This window comes from Pseudonaja textilis, chromosome 5 (genome assembly GCF_049901715.1).
Source record: "Pseudonaja textilis isolate UNSWEBS1 chromosome 5, rPseTex1.2, whole genome shotgun sequence".
Taxonomy (NCBI): domain Eukaryota; kingdom Metazoa; phylum Chordata; class Lepidosauria; order Squamata; family Elapidae; genus Pseudonaja; species Pseudonaja textilis.
The window spans coordinates 2,314,431-2,339,054 of record NC_141994.1 but is presented as its reverse complement, the minus strand read 5'-3'; the positions used below and the strand labels follow the sequence as shown (position 1 = coordinate 2,339,054).

At 39.9% G+C, this 24,624-nt stretch overlaps 1 protein-coding gene and 1 pseudogene across 4 annotated transcripts in view; one reads left to right on the top strand and one right to left on the bottom strand.

The window, feature by feature from the left end:
- The window catches only part of CNTN1 (contactin 1), a 178,782-nt gene that overhangs the window by 89,531 nt on the left and 64,627 nt on the right, over positions 1–24,624 (top strand). For all 4 annotated transcript variants that reach the window (XM_087933954.1, XM_087933955.1, XM_087933953.1 and 1 more), the window contains exons 8-11: positions 442–648; positions 5,986–6,082; positions 6,749–6,930; positions 17,118–17,242. In XM_087933954.1, coding sequence (XP_087790080.1) covers positions 442–648; positions 5,986–6,082; positions 6,749–6,930; positions 17,118–17,242 — 611 coding nt within the window. The remainder of the gene's footprint in view (positions 1–441; positions 649–5,985; positions 6,083–6,748; positions 6,931–17,117; positions 17,243–24,624) is intronic.
- LOC148125506 (uncharacterized) lies at positions 14,468–16,380 on the bottom strand (annotated as a pseudogene).

Here is a 24,624-nt window from a genome sequence, read left to right as displayed (position 1 = left end):
AGGCACACACAACCAGCCCGTATTTATGGCTGTTTGCAATGTCCCTTGGTCATACGATTACTTTTTCCAACATTGATACTGATAACTGGCATTTATTTCCATTTTTTTTTGGCAAAAATGGCCCACTGCCATTCTCTAAACAACCACAATATTTGCATAATGCAATAAAGGTAGTAAAATTGGGTTGGTCATGTCAATGGTCTGCTTTATGACCATCACAACTTATGATCTTAATGAGCAGGCTCCGTTACCCTTGTAAATCAAGGACTATCTGTATAACCAAGAGCACTGATATTTACTGGTAATCCCTGATCCAAGACTAAGCAGTGTTTATCTTGCTTAGCTTCCAAGAGTGAACAAAATTAGCTAGGTGTTACCATATCCTTTAAACAATAGCTTCATCTCTGTTAATAAGTTTTAAATGCATTTTTCTATCTCCAGATGATCTAAGTTATCGCTGGTTTCTGAATGATTTCCCAGAATTCATTACTTTGGATAAACGGCGATATGTGTCACAAACAAATGGTAACCTTTACATTGCCAAAGTTGAACCTACTGATAAAGGCAACTATTCATGCTGTGTGACTAGTAATTCAATTACTAAGAGCGTATTCAGCAGTTTCATTTCACTTATTCCTCAAGCAGACCGTAAGTATTCATCGAAAGTCTCATATATGGCAAATGTTCTTCTTATATAATGTCTCCTTTCCTTTTGTACATTTTATCCAGTTCAACGAAACAGAATATGAAAGAAATGTTTGGCTTACATTCTCTTTTCAGCTTGTTTTCTATTTCTGAATTTTAGATTTTATACCTTATTTCATCCAACTGTTTTGTTTTTGTTATCCAAAACGTACTCACTCATTGAGTCTCTTTCTCTGTATGTATATGTGTGTGTGAAACAGAGAGAGAGAGAGAAAAAGACAGAGAGAGGACACAACGATTGTAAATAATCAGGGAGCCAAGTTTGACTATTGCTTACCTTCAAATTTAACATACTTGCTTGACAGAATAATGTGTCTCTCGGAAATGTATGATATAACCTTAGACCTTAACCTTTCTACTATTCGACTTTCTACTATTGACCTCACCCCTTTCCTAAGAGGTCTGTAGGGGGCGTGCATAAGTGCACCAACATGCCTAGTGTCCATGTCCTATTGTTTCTTTTATTTTTCTTATATGTATCCATGTATTCATAACTACGTTTTTATTTATACCTATTATCTTGTAAGCAATTGACAAACCAAATAAAATAAAAAATAAATAAAATATGGAAGCTATAAAAATATAAATATATAAAAGCTTACAAAACAGACATTACTTTTTCCATGTTTGGAAAATCAAATACGTTTACATTTTTGACATGTGAAAGATAGGAATACAGGAAGCAATATAATAGTTAACTTTTTCAAAACAATTTTTAGTTAACTGGTAAGAAATAGATTATGTAGATGTTGGATGAACTATTGGGATTTTATCTATTTTAAAGATTTCAACAGATTTAACAGATTAACAGAGTTGGAAGGGATCTTGTAGGTCATCTAGTCCAACCCCCCACCCCACCCAGGCAGGAGACCCTACACTATTTCTGACAGATGGTAGTCCAGTCTCTTCTTGAAAGTTTCCAGTGATGAAGCTCCCACAGCTTCTGAAGGCAACTTCTGTTCCATTGGTTGATTGCTCTCACTGTCAGAAAATTTCATCTTATTTCCGGGTTGGCCTTCAGGTGCTTTGGAAAAGAGCTTGACCCCACCCCACCCCCTGTGGAAGGCCCTCAGATATTGGAACACTGCTGTCATGTCTTCCCTGGTCCTTCTCTTCACTAGACTAGCCATGCCCAGTTCTTGTAAACGTTCTTCATATCTTTTAGTTTCCAGTCTCCTAATCATCTTGGTTGCTCTTCTCTGCACTCCTTCTAGAGTCTCAACATCCTATAAAGTGTGGTGACCAAAACTGGATGCAATATTCTAGGCATGGTCTTACTAAGGCTTTATAGAGTGGTTAATTTATCATAATTAATACATCACTTGATCTTGATTGTATCCCTCTGTTTAGGATTGCATTGGCTTTTGGGGCTGCTGCCGCAAACTATTGGCTCATATTTAACTGGTTGTCCACTAAGACTCCAAGATCCCTCTCACAGTTATTGCTATTAAACCTGGTTTCACCCAGTCTATATATGAACTTTTGGTTTTTCTTGCCTAAGTGTAAGACTTTACTTTTCTTTACAATGAGTTTGATTTTGTTACATAGGGCCTAGTGTTCAGTCTGTCAAGATCCATCTGGATCTTCAGCCTATCTTCTAGGCCAGGGTTGTCAAACTCATGGGCTGTGGGCCGGATGCATCATGTGCTGGCCCCACTCGCCCCCAGTTTAGCAAACAGGAAAAAAGTCCCAAAATATCACATGATGACAATGAGACAACGTGAGTTTGACACCCCTGATCTAGGGTGTTGGCTAATCCTGCCATCTTACTGTAGTATCATCCACAAATTTGGTAAGTGCCCCTTCTATTCCCTTATCTAAGTTGTTTATGAAGATATTGAAGAGTATTGGGCCTAAGATGGAACCTTGTGGTACCCCACTGCTTCCTTCCTTCCTTCCTTCCATTAAGGACGACTGGTTGAGTAGGGTTTGTCAACCAGTTACAAATCCATCTGGTGGTGATGCTATCAATCCCACATTTTTCTAGCTTACCAAGAAGTATGTTGTGATCTACTTGCTGAAGTCTAAGTATCGTATATTATGCCCACAGTATTTCACTGGTCTACTAATTTAGTCACTATGTTGAAAAATGAAATAAGATTGGTTTGGCATGATCTGTTTTTAACAAACCCATGCTGATTTCTAGTTATTACTTTACTCGTTTCTAGATATTGGCAGATCTGTTTTTTATTATCTTTTCCAGTATCTTCCCAGGTATTGATGTTAGGCTGATTGGTCCGTAGTTTCCTGGGCCTGTTTTTTCTCCTTTTTTGAAGATGGGAATCACACCAGCTTTTTTCCAGTCCTCTGGTAGTTCCCCGGTGCTCCAGGATTTTTGAAAGATGTGGTACAATGGTTCTGAAATGACATCTGCTAAATCCTTTAGAAACCTGGGATGTAATCTATCAGGTTGCAGTGATTTGTATACATCAACATCAGACAAGTTATTTCTTTTTCTTATTGTAACTTTTATTTCCAGTCTGTCTTTTACAGTTATGCTTTTGGTAGGTTGGGCTATAGTTTCTTTTCGTGTGAAGACCAATGCAAAAATGAGTTAAGCAGCTCTGCTTTCTCTCTGTTGCCTGTCACTTCTTTGCCATCTTCTCTCTTTAGTGGACTGACTGTTTCCTTGATTTTTTTCTTGTTATTTATATGTTGGAAGAAAACTTTTTAATTATCTTTGATTTTTGTCTTTGTTCATTCTGAGCCTTGCTTTCCTGACTTTGTCTTTCCTGGCTATCTGCTTATATTGTGCCTTAGTTGTATGTTCTTCTTTCCATTTTTTTTTCTTTTCCTTTTTGTCTTTCAATTTGTCAGAGAGATCTTTGTGCAGCCATGCTGATTTCTTCTTGGATTATTTGCTTTTCTTTTTCAGTGGTATTGTGCTGGTCTGGGCTTTTATGATCTTATTTTTCAGAGTTTCTTGAGTTGTGTCAGCCTCCACTAAGTTTTCTTGACATCTTTTGCTGCTTGCTTCCAGTCATAGGAATGGTGGGAGGGGTAATTCTGATATTTGGAGGTGACGGGTGCTGGAAAGTAAAGATGTTTCTATGTGAACTAAAAAGGAGGGGATGTTTTCCTGCTTACTGCGCATCTGCATAGACTTATCTCTACTAAGCCAAGGTCAACCATCTTGGCATACCAGATGACTGAGAAACCACCTGAAGATGTACCCCACCTCTCATTATAAACTCCTCAGATTGGGTGACCAGTCTGGACTCTTGCGGGAGGGAACTTGCAATAATTTTCAATAAATAATTTCATACCCATTTGCTTCACATCTTTTTTTGTTGCTATCACCTCAAACTCAATAAAAGTACATTTTCTCTACATCAATGGAGTTGAAGGAATTATTTCTTGGGTTTTGAATGAGGCACAAGTTGTTTTCCCCTTTAGAATTTTCATCCAAGGTATCTTTCCCAAGTTATCTCTGAGTTTGTTAAAATCAGCTCTTTTAAAGGGGCTCTGGTATCATTATGTTCTATTGCCTGCATTTGCATTATATTGAATTCTAGTATTACATAATATCACTCAAGATTCCTGCGATTTCAACTCCCTCTATCGCTTCTTTGTTTTTAAGATTTAAGTCCAGTATGGCTGTCCCTCTAGTTCCATCCTCTACTTTTTGGACAACAAAGTTGTAAGCTAGGTTGGTCAGGAACCTATTCAATTTCTCACTTGGTATGGAATTAGCCTTCCAATTGATGTCAGAGTAATTGAAGTCCCCCATTACTATTGTAGTGTGTTTTTACATATATTTGTTAGTTGGTTGTCAAAATGTACATCTATAGTGCCTATAATATTCACCTATGGCCATGTCATTCTTTTTTTTTCTTTTATATTGACCCATATGTATTCTAGGAGGTTTTCATCTTTGGTTTCATGCATTTCTGTAGCAATATAGTGATCCTTTACATACAGTGCAAAATTCACCTCCACTTTTATGGGGTTTATTTTATTTTTTTGAAGTGTTTGTATCCTTCGATAAGTATGTTCCAGTCATGGATTTTGTCCCGCCAAGTTTCTGTAATTCCAGCTATATCATATCTACCTTCGTGTAGATATTAATAGTTCCAGTTCATCCTGGTTGTTCCCCAAACTTTGTGCATTTGTTTACGGGCACTTGAGATCTTTATGTCTTTATCTTTTATTTAGTGTTTGAGTCTGTCTTCCTTCCCATCCCTCCTTACCTCATGTCTGACTCTGGATATGCTTCCTATGTCTCCTATTTGTATTTGAGTCTGTGTTCCTTGCCATCTCTCCTTACCTTATTATTGTTTTCAAGTCCCTTTTTGTGTCATTCGTCCCTACTATAGTGTAGTAATAGAAAAGGTTAGTAATCTATGGATTTAATTATTTTGGTTAGGTTCTCAGCCAAATCCTTGATTTTTGCTCAAAGTAGGCAACATACCTCCCTATACTGTATGTTCGGTCTGCAGATGGCTGGTTCTGTTCCATTGAGAATAGAATCTCCTATCACCAACACTCACCTTTCTTTGTGATCTTTTCTGTGTATCCCAGGAGAGTTGTTGATGTGACTTCTTTAAGAATATTTGATGATGTCTCTTTTCTAAGTATTTGCATATTTTCTTTGAGGGGGCGGTTGTGGGTTTGAGTATTTTCAGCTAGGAGGAGAAATTGGTTGTTCAGTTTTAATGGGGCTGCTTCTCATTGGGTTAAGTTGGGCAGCAGGGGTTTGTTAGATGTGTTTTTCTGCTTCTTTCTTTTATTATTATGTTTCCTTCTATATGTGACATATCTCCATTTGTCTTCTTCCAAGAGCTTATCAGCAGGGTCAAATCCTTTGGGAGTTATTTGTTCATTATTTGGTTCAATTTGGGCATAGCTTTTCACATTCTGTTCTGGTTAAATATTTCAACTTGTACATTATGTGAACATATATAAATCTATCAAAAAAGCAGCTAGAATTTTTGTAATCTCTTAGTCTCCAGTGTTGTCCAGATTTTTATGCCCCAGGCGTGGTAGTGATATTTTATGACAAGTTAAATCCATTTATTTATTTGTTTGTTTGTTTGTTTATATATTTATTGAATTTATATTGCTGCCTATTCACCCATGGCGAATCATTTTAACTGATATAAGAATAAATGTGTATGATCCTTTCTTCCTGCTCCCTAACACTGTTTCATTTTAGAAATCTATCTTTGTTCACACTCTCTCCAAGTGTTTTTTTTTAATGGAAATAATCTTTTCAAATATTATGTGTGCTAAGTATTCATTTTATAGCAAACTACTTATTTTATTATTCTTTCATATTAGGATCAAAAGGCTATGTGCCAGATATCAGAGTGAAGTTCAAAGATACATATGCACTTTTAGGACAAAATGTGACGCTAGAATGCTTTGCGCTTGGAAAGTACGTATGCTTGAATTTAGTGATATACATGGCAAAATGTGATCTGTTTTGGCCAGAGATGGGTAGTTTTATTCTGCTATCAGAAGTAATCCCAAACATGAATTTGAAAGAGTTCTCGGTGCTTCCTATCACTCATTCTTTGCACTTAAATCAACTTTATATATAAACTTCACATATTTCTCCTTCATGCATAAGGTTCCAAATGTGATATGACTTAGCATTACAGCTACAAAAAAGCATTGAAGGTGACAATGAAAATGCCCTTAATAAAACTCGCCAAACATTCTCTAGTTTATTATCCAATTGTTATGAATTCAATTTATTTTATGATTCAGGTTCTTGTAGAAGGATGTTATTAAAACAATGCTGTATAACTTGCTTACTTGACAAAAAGAAAATATTGTTTTAATATATTGGCATTAGAGGTATGTAGAGGCAATGCAGAATTTATTCATTCTCTCTTAGACAAGTGAAGGAAGCAGATTGAGAAGGGAAAGGGTCATGTCATTGGGCAGTAAAACAACAGCTAAGTGAAATTTTTGCTTAAGAAATTCTCTCTTGTAATTGTGAAACATAAAGAGGAAAGCAGAGGCTGAAGTGACTTGATAAATGAAAGATCGAACAGCTAATCGAAACTGAATTAAAATGTGTCCTATTTTCTTTAAGCCCTGTTCCTGAGCTTAGATGGAGTAAATATCTTGAACCAAAGCCAAGCAGTGCAGATATAAGCATGTCTGGTGCAGTTCTAAAGATCTTCAATATTCAGTTTGAAGATGAAGGAATATATGAATGTGAAGCTGAAAATTACAGAGGAAAGGATAAACATTCAGCAAAAGTGTATGTACAAGGTAAGTAAAATTTCTTCATGCATTTCATCACTGAAAAATACATTTATACGTATTTATCCCCTATCATTTTAAAATGTTGTTTTTTAAAAAAAATTCATAAATTAATGAAACATTTTGCACAGTGAATGAACTTTTGAAAACTGGGTATTTCAAAAGGAATTCTTTATTGAAAAGGAAAAGATCCAGGTGATGTTCAAAGCAGGGTCTGATATCCCTCCAGGCATGTAGCTTAGATAAGGGAGTTAGAACCCCTCCCCTTAGTCCGGTGTGGATTTTGTTAATACAAAGAAGCAACATATTAATTCCTCCCACCCCATTTTTTTCTGGGAACATAGTTTAGAAGAGCTTTTCCCAAGAAGTTTCTTTTGGAGCTGGAATTTTTATGGCCCCTTCTCCTCTTGCTACCTCTCCAAGAAGTGACAAGTTTCCAGGCATCTGGGCTCCAGTCCGCAGTTGTATATCATGTGCAAGTTATACAGATTCAGTATAAGAATTAAGATAGGTTAGGTTTCAGGTTACATCCAAAAGGATTACTTGTATCAAACACCTCCCCTGCTTCTTCCATTGAAGAATGGCAGATACACGGATCTGACATATTGCCTTCCTCAAAAAATTGAGAAATCCACCTGGAAGACATAAAACATGTGTTACATTTACCACTTAGGATGGTTTGTGAGGGTATTTCAGGTGGAACTTCTGTAGTAATGTGGGTGCTTTTACATGTCATTTGACCACCCACTCATTTTGTGAGGAGAGAAGGTGTTTCCAAGCTACTAAATATTGTGTGGGTCCACGGTCAGTGTGTGAATCAAGAATATCTTTAATTTCAAAATGTTGTTCCCCATGTACCATAATGGGAGTTAGAGGTGTGGGGGATGTCTAAGTTTTGAAGTAATCTCTGGTTTGAGTAGGCTGCAGTGAAATACTGGATGAACCTGACTAAGTGTTTTGGGAAGTAGAAGCTCTACAGTAACAGGATTAATAATTCTGGAGATGGAAAATGGGCCAATGAATTTAGGTCCCAGTTTCTTAGACAGTTGCAATAATTTTAGGAACTTTGTAGATAAATATACGTGGTCCCCAACTTTGAACGTTTTAGAATCACAGCGTTTTTTGTCTGCTTGAGCTTTAAAAGTTGCTCTAGCCTCTTGTAAGGCTACTCTGACCACTGGCCAAGTGGTTTGCAAATTATTTATCCACTCCTTAAGGGAGGGAATTTCAGTTTCCTTGGTAGGTAGCTCTTGCATGGGGTTGAATTCTTGTCCTGTGGCTACCTGGAATGGGGTGAAACCAGTGCTACTGTGAACCGAGTTATTGTATGGTACCTCTGCAAAAGGTAGAAGTTCAGTCCAATTGTCCTGTTGATAATTAATAAAGCATCTTAAATATTGTTCTAATATGCTATTAGCGCTCTCTGTCCCGCCATTGGTCTGGGGGTGATTCAATGAGCTCAACTCCTGGGTGGAGCCTAATAGGTTTAAAAACGCCTGCCAAAATGTGGATGTGAATTGTACACCCCTATCTGAGATAATCCATTGGGGAGCTCCATGAAGGCAATAAATGTGTATTAAAAACATCTTTGCCAATGCCTTGGCTGTTGGGATCTTTTGGCAGGGTACAAAATGAACCTGTTTTGAAAAAAGGTCGGTTACAACCCAAATAACAGTATTCCCTGCACTTTCAGGGAGCTCCACGATAAAGTCCATAGAGATTGTTTCCCAATTTCATAATCTCAAGAAGGACAAAACTAGAAGGACTACTTCTTTTGTATGATCCTAATTTTATGGAATAGCCTCCATTAAATCCACAATTAGCTTCTCTTTCAGATCTTTCTAGTATATAACATCCAGAAATCATTTGTTAATTACCTTTTTGCCTCCATTGTTATTTTTACTGCTGTGGTTCTTACTAGGCTGATTGTTAATGTTCTATCCATTAAGGAACTATGTTTAAAATTCATAATTTTAATTGGCTTATTGACTGTGGGTATTTGTATAATGAATATTTTAATTTCCATTTCTTAACTGTCTGGAATCTGTGGCAAATTTGGTGAGATAGAAATGGACATGTTATTAAGCATGGCATTAGATCCAGAGGTGGTATTTAGCAGGTTCTGGCTGGTTCTGGAGAACCGGTAGTGGAAATTTTGAGTGGCTCAGTGAACTGGCAAATATCACCTCTGACTGGAGATTTTACAGTATCCTTCCCCTGCCACACCCACCAAGCCATGCCCACAGAACCGGTAGTAAAAAAATTTGAATCCCATCACTGATTAGATCCCATTTGTTAACATACAGTCACAAGACCTGGTTCAGGTGAAATAGGAAATCACAATTACCCATTGTGTGAATGAGCATCAACAAGACATAAACTCATAAACTCTATTCCTTCTTTGATGTGCTTCAAAGGAAAAACATAAATTTTTGCTTTTAAATGAACTATTGTCACTGTCACAGCAAACCCCTGGGAATGTTTTACTTATTTATTTGATTTGTCAATTGCTTACAAGATAATAGGTATAAATATAAACATGAGTAAGAATACAGGAAATAGGTACAAATAAATGGGGACAATAGGACAGGGATGGGAGGCACGATGGTGCACTTATGCATGCCCCTTACAGACCTCTTAGGAATGAGGTGAGGTCAATAGTGGATAGTTTGAGGTTAAAGGAGTGGGGGTTTGAGGATGTATCAACAGAGTCAGGTAGTGCATTCCAGGCATTTGCCACTCTGTTGCTGAAGTCGTTCTTTCTGCAATCAAGTTTGGAGCGATTAACATTGAGTTTGTATCTGTTGTGTGCTCTTGTATTGTTGCGGTTGAAGCTGAAGTAATCATTGACGGATAGGACATTGTAGCAGATAATTTTGTGTACTACGCTTAAGTCCAACAGTAGGCGGCTTAGTTCAAGATTGTCCAAGCCCAAAATTTCAAGCCTGGTGGTATAGTATTATTGCAGTTGAAGCTGAAGTAGTCATTGACTGATAGTTGCGAGCAGAGGAGTGTAATACTTTCCTCATGAAATACCTCTGGACTCGCTCAATTGTATTCATGTGCGATATACAGTGCAGATTCCAGATAGATGAGCTGTATTCGAGTATTGGACTAGCAAAGGTTTTGAATGCCCTAGTTAGCAATTCAATATTTCCAGAGAAGAAGCTTCATAAGATTAGATTTACAACTCTTAATACCTTTTGGGCAATGCAGCCACAAATGACCTCTAGTGCTTAGATCATTAGATATGAGTACTCTGAGGTCCTTGACAGAGTGAGGGTCATCAATGAGCTCATATCCACCTAGCTTGTATTTGGTGGGATTTTTTTTACCACTGTGTAGGACAGAGCATTTGTTGGTCGAGATTTGGAATTGCCAAATGTTTGACCATTCAGACACATAATCAAGGTCACTTTGAAGAACAGTAGCATTGTCTGTGGTGTTGAATAGTTTTCCACAAAGAGGATGCAGTGCTTATAAGGTGATCGCAAAGGTCATTTATATAGAGTATAAAGAGTGTGGGTCCTAAAATGCTGCCTTGGGGGACACCACTGTTGACTGGAGCAGGGTTTGATATAGTGCTCCCTATTTTTACTATTTGTTGCCTGTTTGACAGGAATGCAGTAATCTACTTATGAAGGGATCCGGAAATGCCGTAAGAGTTTAGTTTTAACAGTAGTTTGTCATGTACCACTGAATCAAAGGCTTTGCAGAAGTCTCTAAATTGTGTCTATTGCTTTACCCTGTAGAGTAGTCCATATGTTTTTGCAGTGTAGGAGTTGTAGGTTGCAGGACAATTTTTTCCTGAAAATTCCAAATTGTTTTTGGGAGAGTAGGTTGTTTGACTCTAAGTGGAGGGTGATGAATTGGTTAATGATTGATTCCATGACTTTGCACGTGACACAACACAGTGAGATTGGTCTGTAGTTTTCAACCAGGCTGGGGTCACCTTTTTTGAAGATAGGGATGACCGTAGCTAAGGACCATAGGTTTGGTAAGGAGCTGGTTCTGAATGATATCTCATATATAATGCTTAGGGGTTCTGCTATGGCAGAGGAGAGCTTTTTTAAGAGGTATGAAAATAATCCATCGGGGCCAATAGATATGGATGGTTTTAGGTTTTGTAGTGCCTTTTCTACATTATCTACTGTAAAGTCAATATGTAGTAGATCATTGCAGTTAGTTGTGGTACGACTAGAAAACATGGGGCATGAGCCATTGCTGTTTACAAAGACTGAACTGAAGAATATGTTGAAGAGGTTGGCCTTAACAGCTTCGTCGCTGCAGTTCAAAATTCAGGAAAGAAATACTTAGACTCCATTAATTAGAGAAAAGATATCTTTTACTGGAAAATCAAGTGGTAGCATCAAAAGAATTCTGAATCTGAGAAAATGAGCATGTAAATCACATATACAAAGTGATGGCAACATTCCCACCCACAATAGTTCAAACTGTCCATCCAATTAAAAATTGTATATAATGTAATGTGGATATCTTCAGGTGGTGATGAGGCATCCGTCCATTGACCTTGACATATTTTGATAAAGAGGTGCACTTGCGCATAGCATAAGAAAGGAGCATAAACAAGAAATCCCCCCCCAACTTATACAGTTTTTTCTCTGAAACCTCCAGCTCGCTTCCCATAACTATTTCACCCCTCCTCCCCACGTTACTTATGACAGCCAAAAAATGCGAAGCATAGGAAAAGAATCTTGAAGGCTGACATTCGGCTCTCCTGCAAAAGAGGCGTTAGTCCTATAAAAGAAAGAGAATACAAGATAAAAGAATAATGTACATGTGACACAATACCACAGTATTTTAAGGTTTGTCAGGATATTTTGTATGAAATGCCTGTACAAGCTGAGGGGCTTGAACTTCCTTCTTATTCACCCATTCTGACTGGGAAGGAGGAAAGTGTTTCCAGATGTCTAAATATTAAAGTCGACCTCTTTGTTTCCTAGAATCCAAAATGTCTTTAACTTCAAAATGTTGTTCACCCTCAATTAGAAGAGGAATGGGGGATCGACCTGAGCAGGTCTCAGGACGGAGGTATGTTCAGGTTTCAATAAACTAACATGGAAGACAGGATGGATTCGTCTGAGGGTTTTTGGTAATTTCAGTTGGACTGCCACGGGATTCACAATTCATTCAATCGGAAAAGGTCCAACATATTTAGGCCCAAGCTTATTTGACTTTTGTGTGATTTGCAAATATCTAGTGGACAAGAAAACTTTGTCTCCAACTTGATATTGTTTTTGTGGAGCTCTCTTTTTGTCTGCAAATTTCTTATGAGCTTGATGAGCATCATCCAATGCTTTATGGGTAACCAGCCAGGTAAACGGGAGTTGGGTTATCCATTTACTCAAGGATTGAATATTAGGTTTCTCCTGTGGAAGCTTGGGTATGGGTACAAAGTCTTGACCCGAAGCCACTTTAAATGGAGTAAACCCAGTGCTACTATGAACCAAATAGTTATATGCCACCTCAGCGAATGACAATAGGTCAGCCCAACCATCTTGTTGATAATTAATACAGCATCTAAGACATTGTTCCAATACTGAGTTAGTGCTTTCACATGCTCCATTGGTTTGTGGATGGTGGGCGGAGCTTAAGCTTAATAACCTCAGGAACTCCTTCCAAAAGTTTGAGGTAAATTGGACACTCCTATTTGAGATTATCTGCTCAGGAACATCATGTAAACATGTAAAATAAACATGTTAGACATGTAAAATAAACAGTTTAGCCAAGGTTTTCGCAAATGGGATTTTCGCACAAGGGATGAAGTGTACCTGTTTGGAAAACAAATCTGTTACCACCCAAATAACTGTATTTCCCCTGCTTTCAGGTAATTCCACTATAAAATCCATAGAAATTTCTTTCCATGGAGCAGTAGGCCTAGCTATATTTTGTAATAGGCCCACTGATTTACCAGGAGGCCGTTTGGCTGAGGCACAGATAGCACAACTTGCTACATAAGTTTCAATGTCCTTTTTCAAAGTAGGCCACCAAATGTAAGGTTTAAATGTAAGGTAAGGTTTTTACAAATCCAAAATGTCCAGCAGCTTTAGAATCATAAGCTTGTTGTAATATCTGGTTTCTCAACTTTGCTGGCACATATAATTTAGACCCCACCCATGCCAATCCATCTCTAACTGTGCAGTTATTTGAGCGAGTCAGGAACCAATCATCAAGTTTCAAAGCTTCTTTTAACTGTGCAGATAAATCATTTGATAAATCAACTTTGCCCTTTTTCTGGGCCCTGGTAACTATTGGAGCCACCAACTGTCTAGTTGGGACAATAGGGTGGATCATTTCCAGATGGGCACTATTATATTGAGGCAATCTAGATAAAGCATCTGCCATGAAGTTCTCCCCCCCGCCCCCGGGGAATGAAAAATGAAAAATTACTTCAATGAAAAATTAAATCGTTTGAAGTACTGCGCCCAGTGAATTTGCTTAGGCGAAAGTTTGCCAGGCGTTTTTAGAGCCTCCAAATTCTTATGATCTGTCCACACCTCAAAGGGGTGTTTTGCACCTTCTAGAAAGTGCCTCCAGGTTAACAGAGCCCAATGAACTGCAAAAGCTTCTTTTTCTCAAATGGCCCATCTTCTTTCTGTCTCAGTTAGTTTACAGGTGGTATATGCACATGGTTGCAGACTCTCCATCTTATTAGCTTGTAGTAACTCCGCCCCTACTGCTATATCACTTGCATCTGCTTGGATTACAAAAGGGGCGTCCATGTCCGGGTGCTTGAGCTTGGCGACAAAAAGTCGTTTAATTCTCAAAAGCAGCTTGACACTCCATCGACCACTCCAGTGGCCTACTAGGCTTTGATTTCACCTCTCCCTTGGTTTTTAGGCAATGTGTAATAGGCAGTGCAATCTTCGCAAAAGCCGGGATAAACTGATGGTAAAAATTAGCAAATCCCAGGAAACTTTGCAATTGCTTCCTGGTGTGGGGAGGGGCCCATTCCAAGATGGCATGAACTTTCCCCAGATCCATTTCTATACCATCATGTGATATGCTGTAGCCCAAATAATCAATTTTCTCTTGGTGGAATTCACACTTGGATAACTTCGCATACAGTTCCACAGCTCGAAGTTTTTCCAGAACTGAATGTGGGCATCTTCAGGTGGTGATGAGGCATTCGTCCATTGACCTTGACATATTTTGATAGAGGTGTGCTTGCGCATAGCATAAGAAAGGAGCATGAACAAGACCCCCCCCCCCAATTTATACAGTTTTTTCTCTGAAACCTCCAGCTCGTTTCCCATAACTATTTCACCCCTCCTCCCCCCATTACTTATGACAGCTGAAAGATGTGAAGAATCTTGAAGGCTGACATTTCCCACTTGGTCCCTTTAGAGGTGGGATGGTTCTTGAGTCTTTAAGTTTGGAATTTACAAAATTGTAGAAGGTGCGGGTAGATTTTATACATAGGACGTTTTCTTCTTGCTTGCAGTAATAATTTGTGCATTCTGCCTTTATCTGTTGGCATAAGGTGTATCGGTTTTTAAAGTTTTCTACGTAGCTAGTTTTGTTTTTATGCCATAGTTATTTTTTTTAATTGAAGTTTCCTTATTGTTATGGGTAATTTGTTTTTTGTTTTTGTTTTTAGGGGTTACTAATGGTACATATAGCTTAATTATTCTTTCAAGTTCAAGTAAGAATGCATTATAATGGTCTCCTATAGTATTACAGTTAGAGAACAGAAAGTGCCAATTGAGATGATAGGTCGGCATCTATGTGATCATAGTTGGCTTTTTTGAAATTGTATTTTGGAGATCCATCATTATGATCTTCTTTGTGAGGGCATAAATTGAGACAAAAGTCAGTCATACTGTGGTCACTGTTTGAAAAGTGTTTTTGTATTTGTAGGCCATAAATTGAGCTTGAGCTGCTGCAGAAGATGAGGTCGAGGCAGTTGTTGAGTCTAGTGATGTTTGTTACTAATTGATCCAGTCCCAGTGTAGTAACAGCATTGTACAGGGTTGCATGTATGGGTTCAGATGTACATTCATTTTGGGTCCAGTTTATAAGAGGTAGATTGAGGTCACCAAGAAAAATAAGAGGGTGTGGACAAGAGGCAGCCCATGTCAACAGTGAAGTTAGTTTGTTTGCATGAACTATGTCATAATCAGGGGCTCTGTAGCATAGTAAGAAGCGGATAGTGGTATTTAAGGACAGTTCACAAACACTGGTCTCTGGAAGAGCAAGCTCTTGTGTAATTAGAATCTTTCTTAGATTTGGGGATTTTTTATAGAAGGTAGCAACTCTACCTCCTCTACGGATTTTGCGATCTGACTGATAAACATGATATTCTCTGACTGTGGTAATGGAGTCTGGAAAAGATGCATTCAACCACGTCTCACAGACACATATAATATCGATGTGGCTGTGCTTAGTAAGAGGAGGAATTCATGCATTTTGTTTCCGAGGCTTCTTGCGGTGAGTAGTTTGCATTTTAGATATGTAGTAATGGATCTGGAAGAAGTAAGGGGCATGCATGCCTAATGTTGGATGTTGGGGTGATAGTTATTGGGATATAAATTGAAGGTCTTGCTTTTGATACATTCTGTGCAGTTAGTATTTCCTTGTTCTTGTAGTCTTTTGAGTTCAGAGCATAGTTCACGTTGCTGTAAGGTTAGGTCAGGACAAGAATGGAGATTCTTATGGTTGATGCTGCTCTTGGCAAGTGAGTTTATAGTGTAAATGAATTTTCATTTGCTTAATTCATTTTTGCAAACAACCCTGCAGAAGCGTGGGGCCAGCGAGCTGTCACTGTTTTTGAACTCTGGGCCAATGCAGGAAATGTCAAGTATTTCATCAGGGGAGATGCTTGATTCTTGATAGCCACTGATGATGTTGCGGACATTTGTGATGTCATCATTGTCACTGTTGTCTTCTAGACCAAATAAGATGGCATTGGAACGTTTCCGTTCATGCTCGACAGCTTCTTTGATGAGGATTGGGATATCATTATTTGTAGGATTTGTGTTTTTTTGTGGATTGGGTTGTGATTGCAGTTGTTGGGTAAAGATGTGGTTTGTAGCTATTGGATGTTCATTTTTTGTGTGTTGGGCCTTTTTTTTCAAGGTTAGTTAATCTTGTTTTTATAGTGTCCGGGGATTCTACTATGGTGTCAAGGGATGATATTCGTGTTTCTATGGTATCAACTCTTTCGAACAGGGCAATATATCTGTCCAGTTTGGGTCTGCATGATGGACAGAAATATGGAAACACATGGTTGGACGATTCTAGGAATTGAGCCATTTGCTTGGGTAATCCCAAGCAGCCATGGTGAACGTAGTTGTCACCTAAGGAACATTGGATGGAATTTTCATTCCCCTTTAAAGTTTCTTTACATATAAAGCATGTGCAGGTGTCTTGTGGTTCATTGATGGGAATTTCTTTTGTTTGGGATTGTGGTTTGGCATTGCATTTTTTACCTGGCATGGTGGGTTTGTTGAGATGGTTTGTTGATTAAATTGTTCAATCAAACAAGATCAATAACAATATTGCAGCAATCAATTAATTACAATAATCATGCTAGTCAAGTAATTTCACTATTAGCAATCACCCTGATCACTAATCACACTGGTCAGTTAATTACACTAATAATTAATTTTGCTAATCAATTAAATTACAGATTGGTTAATCACATTATTTCACTAGAAACTCTAATCACATTAATCAATCAATCAATCAATCAATTGATAACTTATTATAGAGAAATCATAGAGAAATTATTTTATAGATGTCATTATCTAATCTAATTGATTATCTAATTGATATATGTCTTGAGGTAATAAAGTTTTGAGGTAATAAAGTAATCAGTGATATTAGTATTAAAGTAATGAAGTAGTAAGTCAGAAAGTAAAGGGTTATTGCTTTGCTGGTTGTTGCTAACTGATCCGATTGGTGACAAAGATTTATTGCTTTGCTGGCTGCTGTTATCTGATTCACTTGTATAGCTGACTCTGTCTCAGCTGACAGGAAATTTCCGCCCAGGGAGTCTCTGCCTAGGGAATCTTGGTGAGGTAGAGATTGAAGGCACGTGGGTTCTGTTGGTTTTTAATGTGCAGTTATTTATTAATTAAAGTTTTATATAGTAAGTAGGAATTAAGCTGGCTGTTAGGGCGAGAAAAAACTGGTTTAAACATACAAGAAAAACTGTTTCTCTTGTTTTTCAGCACGTCCAGAATGGGTGGAACATATTAATGATACCGAAAGAGATGTTGGCAGTGAATTCCATTGGCCATGTATAGCTACAGGCAAGCCTATTCCAACAATCCGGTGGCTGAAAAATGGATTACCGGTAGGTTTAACTTGTTTATCATTCACAAAATACTATCCTTAATGTTATATATATTTGCATACTTGTAATACTGCATTATGATTGGTCCGCCAATGCTGTCTATTGATTGGTCCATACTGACTACTTGAATACTGTTTTATAATTGGTCCGCCTGACTGCGGGAAGTTTAAGGAGCTGTCATTGGCTGCGAGCCGCAAGCAGCTGCTATAAAAGAGGCTGCCGCGGCTCTGGTTTGTTGAAGTTACTGAGAGCAAATAAAGAGCTGAAATCACACTGGTCTCGAGTCAGTCTGTTTCCCGTGACAGAACACTTAATGGTTAAAAAGCAAGAATAAATTGATACAGTTCTTTTGTTAAATAATGTCAAAGTGAAATAAGTTTCCAAAAATCAACATTTAACAGCATAAATGTTGCTTTAGAAACACATATATTTGTATTTAATTTATTTTTGAAACCATCTTACTTTTCTGTGAAAATGTTATAAGTGTTTGTAAAACTTTTTTATGGCTGAACTATGGGGAATGTAGAAGAGAATGATGAAGACCATATGTAGTCGCAGACTTTTCTTTTCCAAGGGATCAGATTAGGGCAGGTCTGACATTAAGCCAGCTCTGCAGTTGTGGTCAACCCAGAGAGAAAACTGCCTCTATACCATGAGGACTGTGCAAAAGATGTTGGCTGAAGAGAGCAACCAGAAAGGGATCGAGATCCAGGGGGAAGCATCCTTGAAACCCCCTCCTGAAGGGCTGGATCTATCCAGATGGCTGGGAGAGGACAATCCACCAAGCCCCCGATGATCCCTCAGGGTCAGGAAAAAGGAAGAATGGAAAGAGAAATTCATGGGAGTGACATTCACTTATGGGGGCATGGCAGCCGCCAGTGAGAGAACCGAGTAAAGCTGGAGGAACTGGAGGAACAATTGAGCACAGGCAAGCTGAGAGTGAAAGGACTGGATGTTGGAGCAAGCCATAAAGTTCACAAGAAGGGCTTTTAGTAGTTTCAAAGCTCAAGAAGCCCTAGCCCAGGTGGCACATCCTGCACACCAGCCAAGTCCAGCCATGACAAGCGAGGAGGAAACTACCTTTGCCACTGCAATGGTGGTGGCAGCGAGTCCGCTGGCAACTGCAACCATGCCAGTGCCTGGCCCCGCAGCCCAGCCTGCACCAGTTGCACTACCAGCAAGGATGCAAGACACCAGCCTTGGGAGTAAAGTTCAATGGAGACCCCATGCAATTGGGATTCTTCTTGGCAAAAGTTTGGATATACACGCAAGGGTATAGTACAGAAATAGTCACCAAAGGGACTAAGGTGTGGTGCTTGATCATGGTATTAGAGGGAGTCCAAGTTGACTCACCCTCCACAATGATGATGCCCTGGAGCTGAGAAACGTTGACTGCTTCATGGCTGCACATCAGAAGTACTTTGAAAATCCTCTAGCCCAGGGGTATCAAACTTGCAGCCCATGGGCCAGATGCGCTGGCTATGCCCACCTCTGGTTTAGGGAAGGGGGCAAAAGTTGTGATACATCACATGATGACGTGTTGTCACCCCACTGCTCTAGCCGATCACAAAGCCAGAGATCACATAAAAACTATCAGCCAAGGTCCCAGGGGGGTATCTGAGTACATCCAGGGGGTTCACAACCTGGCCTGTACAACTGTCCAGAAAACATCTTGATTGGATGCTTCCAAGATGGGCTAAGTGACAAGGTCTACAGCACCTGCATTTCCAAAATGCTCCCCCCATCCTCCCTGACTGGTATGTCCTAGCAGAGGAAATGGGAATCTACCTGGCTTGATCCAGATACCAGCCGAGCTGTGATGGAAAAGATCCTCCCTGAAAAAAAACGGCCTCCAAATCAGCACTATGCGAACAGAGTGTCAAGGTTCCAACTAGTGAACCCAAATGAGTCCGCACTCGGAGACTTTCAGCTTCCTGAAAAAACTGCTTCATTGAGTACATCATTTTGGCACGGATGATCTTAAAACCATCTCTGGCTTTCAGTATAATTAAAGGTTAGACAGCTCACCCATTCCTTGTCACCGGTCACATTAAGTGTTCTGGCATCTCCTCGGTAACCTCTTCCAATCTCTGGCCAGCACCTGTTGGGATAACCTTGGTTCCATGAGATAGTAAGTTGTTGATGTCTTATCTGACGTTCTAAAGCTCCCTACTCCCCCCAAAGTGTGTCAAGCTGAGAAACGGAGAGAAATGGCTGAGATGGCCTGATCCATTTCATAATTAACAGTCGGATCCCCCTAAAGAGTGGGAAGCACCTGGAAAACATCAAGTGAACACACACACACACACACACACACACACAAACACACACACACATACACACACACACACACACATTAGTGGTGACTGGGTTCACCCTCACTTGGGGGGAGAACCTCCTGATTTTGTGGGGTACTGTTCATGAAACTTTTTTATTAAATAGTCCGCTTTCATATTCCTTTGCCTTCACTCAGGGGTGGGATTCTACCGGTTCTGAACCCCTTCTATAGAACCCCTTGTTAACTTTCTAAGCAATTCGGAGAACTGGTAGTTAGAAGAAATCTTCTTTTGTTTTTTTCCACCTTTATTGCATTCTTGGCAGGATGCCTAAGCTTACTGTCTCCGAAGGAGATTTTTTTTTTTTACTTTCTTAAAGGGGATGGGTTATTTTAATTTTTTTACACTGTTATTGGAAGGAGATACTCCCCTGGATATACTCCCAGCCACATGCAACAATCAGCACTTTGAAGAAATAATTGAATAACCAGAAAGGAACTTTTAATGACAAGGAACCAAGATGAGTGACATTCAGCAAGGCTAGCTAGAAAGATTGACATTCAAATGTGAGTTTACAAACCCTTTCTGAGTTTTGGTCTAAAACTGGTTTTTGGTGAAGTTTAATTCTGTGCTTGATGATGTTTAATCCTGTGTTTATTGATGGGATAATTTTCCCTCTTCATCTTTGTTTGGAAAGAAAAAGGTTAATCTCTGTTCCTGAAAATAAATTGGGTTGAGAAATCTGGCTAGTTCCTGAGTCTATTTGTTCTGGTAATTGGCTACTGTTACAGCTACTGTTGTGGTTTAATTATTTGTATTGTGTTTGAATTTTTTCCTGCCTCATGGTTTCTTTTTCTATCTGGGGAGGGGGGTCTTCCTTCCCTGCTTTAGTGGTATCTGGCACTGTCCTTTTGGGGTGTACTTCCAAGAGGCAGGATGCAAGCTTGGCACTGATTTTTACTGCCTTTCTGGGGGGCATGTGACCTTTCCTTAAATCTGGATGATTTCCTTAGGATATCTTGTGAGGTGAGTGAGACCAGCTAGTATCTTTAAATGGTGCAAATGGTTTTTAGGATTGCTTTTCCTGGGTGTGCTCCTTCTGGAGAGCTTAAATGGCCTCTGGGTTTCACTTGGCTGAACAATAGTTATGATAGTTATCATTGCATTTTAACAATTTTAATTCCTCAAGGTGCTCAAGCACCCTGCCTGATTTGTAACTCCGGCTTGCAGGTATTTTTAATCTAATGATTGGTATTTAGTGAAGCTTTTTGCAAGCAAAGAAGTTTTTTGTATTTTTGTATAGGTAATCCTTGACTTACAACAGTTCATTAGTGACCATTCAAAGTTACAATGGCACTGAAAAAAGTGACTTATGACTGTTTTTCACACTTACAACCGTTGCAGCATCCCCACAGTCATGAGAAACCAGGCAAGGAGAAGTGCCCCTCAACATGAGTGACATCGAGTTGGCCATGCCCACCCAGTCACATGACCACCAAGCCACATCCACCAACTAAGCCATGTCCACAGAACTGGTTCTTAAAAATATTGAATCCCACCCCTGCATTCACCCATCTAGCCTCTGCTAGTAGATACCCTTTCCATTGGACCAGGTATTGAAGTTTACCTTTCCTAGAATCCAGAAACCTCTTGACTTCATAGTGAGTTTCTGCCTCCACAACTATTGGAGCTGAGGCTAACCTTGCTAGTGACCTTACCACCAGCTTGAGCAGACTACAATGGAACACTGGGTGTACTTTCCCCAACAAATGTGGCAGTCTCAATTCTACAGTCACTGGATTTATTATTTTTACTATTGAGAAAGATACTATGAACTTGGGACTCAGCTTCTTACAGGGCAGTTTCAATTTCAGGTATTTTATGGAAAGGTAGACCTTCTCCCTATGTGAAACATTCTCTGGGGTGACCATCTCTCATCAGACTGAGCCTTCTGCATTTCTGTTGTTTTACATAGTGCTTGTTTTACATCCCCCCCCATGCATTTTGTAAGGAACCCACGCATTCCATTAGGCTCACTGAGGAGGACAGAGGTTCCTGAGGGTATTCCGGCATGGGGACAAATTCCACCCCCTGGCTATTTTAAAGGGGGGTGAGTCCCATGCTACTATGCATGGTGTTATTGTAGGCAACCTCAGCAAATGGCAGGAGATCTGCCTAGTTAGATTGATGATAGTTAATTTAGCATCTCAGATGTTGTTTTAGCATTGCATTAGCTCATTCCATGGCTCCAATCATACTCAGATGAAAGGTGGAGCTAAGCCCTTGAGATGACTCTATCAAGTAAATGAAATTCCTCCAAAACTTAGCAGTGAACTGGAGACACACACACACAAATACACATGTATACCGGTCCAGGGTGATCCTTCTTGGCACTCCTTGCAGCCGATAGATATGCTGCAGGAAATCTTGGCCAGTCTTTGGGTGTGTAAGGTCCTGCCTCTCCTCCCCACTCAAGAAAGCACAAACTCTTGAAACAGCAGCATTTCAAAAGGAAGCTTTTATTGAAAGGAAGTGATCGCAAGACAATAGCAAAGCAGGATCTAAGTTCCCCTTAGGAAATTCTGCTGGGATAAAGGAGTTAGAAACCCTTCCCTTCAGTCTGATGTTGAATGAGCCAATCCACAGGTGTGAAGATGTTGTGAAAACAGCCATCCTAGGAAGGAGATAAGGAACTGTTCCCAGGCACTTCTTTCAGGAGGCTTCAAAGCGGAGACAAAACAGATCTGTCCCTTATCCAAAGGTAAATCAAAGCACAGGGCAGATAGGTGCCAGAGCTAGGGTTATAAACTAAGGGATTACAGGATATCTAGGAAACTGGAAGAGGGCAATAAGTGATTAAATGATCCAGGGCCCCCTCCACACAGAAATGGCAGTATCATGATAGGGTTCTGGCAGGGTGGATGGGATTGCTTGGTTTGGGGGTCAGGGTGTGTGGCAGGAGAATAAATGCATGCATCACAGAACACAAGAACACAGTCAGAAAAGAAGAAAATACTTCCTCCCTTTTCCAGCACTTTAAAGCCACAGGACATGAAATTAATTTGGGGGTACCAAATTAATCTCCAAATCAATCAAGAAATAACCACACAGCCAAGCAGACCGCTTACAACAGAGCCAGCACACCATACCTCCCCACCAGTACTTATAGAGAAACGGCATATATACACTGCTCAAGAAAACAAAGGGAACACTTAAACAACACAATGTAACTCCAAGTCATCACACTTCTGTGAAATCAACCTGTCCACTTAGGTAGCAACACTGATTGACAATCAATTTCACATGCTGTTGTGCAAATGGAATAGATAACAGATGGAAAGCATAGGCAGTTAGCAAGACATCCCCAATAAAGGAGTGGTTCTGCAGGTGGTGACCACAGACCACTTCTCAGTTCTTATGCTTTCTGGCTGAAGGTTTGGTCACTTTTGAATGCTGGCGGTGCTTTCACTCTAGTGGTAGCATGAGACAGAGTCTACAACCCACAAAAGTGGCTCAGGTAGTGCAGCTCATCCAGGATGGCACATCAATGCGAGCTGTGGCAAGAAGGTTTTCTGTGTCTGTCAGCATAGTGTCCAGAGCATGGAGGGGCTACTAGGAGACAGACCAGTACATCAGGAGATGTGGAGGAGGCCACAGGAGGGCCACAACCCAGCATCAGGACCACTTCCTCTGCCTTTGTGCAAGGAGGGACAGGAGGAGCACTGCCGGAGCCCTGTAAAATGACCTCCAGTGGGCCACAAATGTTCATGTGGCTGCTCAAACGGTCAGAAACAGACTCCATTAGGGTGATATGAGGGCCCAACGTCCACAGGTGGGGGTTGTGCTTACAGCCCAACACCGTGCAGGATGTTTGGCATTTGCCAGAGAACACCAAGATTGGCAAATTCACCACTGGTGCCCTGTGCTCTTCACAGATGAAAGCAGGTTCACACTGAGCACGTGTGACAGACGTGACAGGGTATGGAGATGCCATGGAGAACATTCTGCTGCCTGCAACATCCTCCAGCATGACCAGTTTGGTAGTGGGTCAGTAATGGTGTGGAGTGGCATTTCTTTAGGGGGCCACACAGTCCTCCATGTGCTTGCCAGAGGTAGCCTGACTGCCATTAGGTACCAAGATGAGATCCTCAGACTCCTTGTGAGACCATATGCTGGTGTGGTTGGCCCTGGGTTCCTCCTAATGCACAACAATACTAGACCTCATGTGGCTGGAGTGTGTCAGCAGTTCCTGCAAGACGAAGGCATTGATGCTATGGACTGGCCCACCCGTTCCCCAGACCTGAATCCAATTGAGCACATCTGGGACATCATATCTTGCTCCATCCACCAACGCCACGTTGCACCATAGACTGTCCAGAAGTTGGGGGGTGCTTTAGTCCAGGTGTGGGAGATCCCTCAGGAGACCATCCACCACCTCATCAGGAGCACGCCCAGGCACTGTAGGGAGTTCATACAGGCATGTGGAGGCCACCCACACTGCTGAGCCTCATTTTGACTTGTTTTAATGATATTACATTAAAGTTGGATCAGCGTGTAGTGTTTTTTTCCACTTTAATTTTGAGTGTAACTCCAAATCCAGACCTCCATGGGTTGCTAAATTTGATTTCCATTGCTAATTTTTGTGTGATTTTGTTGTCAGCATATTCAACTATGTAATGAACAAAGTATTTAATTTTTTTGAGCAATATATATATATATATAGAACACAAGAACGCATTTATATATATATATGGCATTCAGCTTTGTTCGGATATTTTCCCACGTCATTGTAGTTGTGCTTTTAAAGTTGTAGCAACTTTCGGCAGAATACCCGAACAAAGCTGAATGCCATACATGTAAGTACCCACGAAAACTTAAGAAAACATATATATATATATATATATATATATATATATATATATATGTATATATATATATATGTATATATATATGTATGTATGTATGTATATGTATATGTATTTGTTTTCTGAGGTTCTCGGGTATTTTATGGATCTTGGTTGTTCGCTCCAGCAAGATTCGAGTGGCGGCAACGCTTCGATGAAGTCTCATTCATCATCTTCAGGCTTCTGTCTCCGGCTTCTGTGC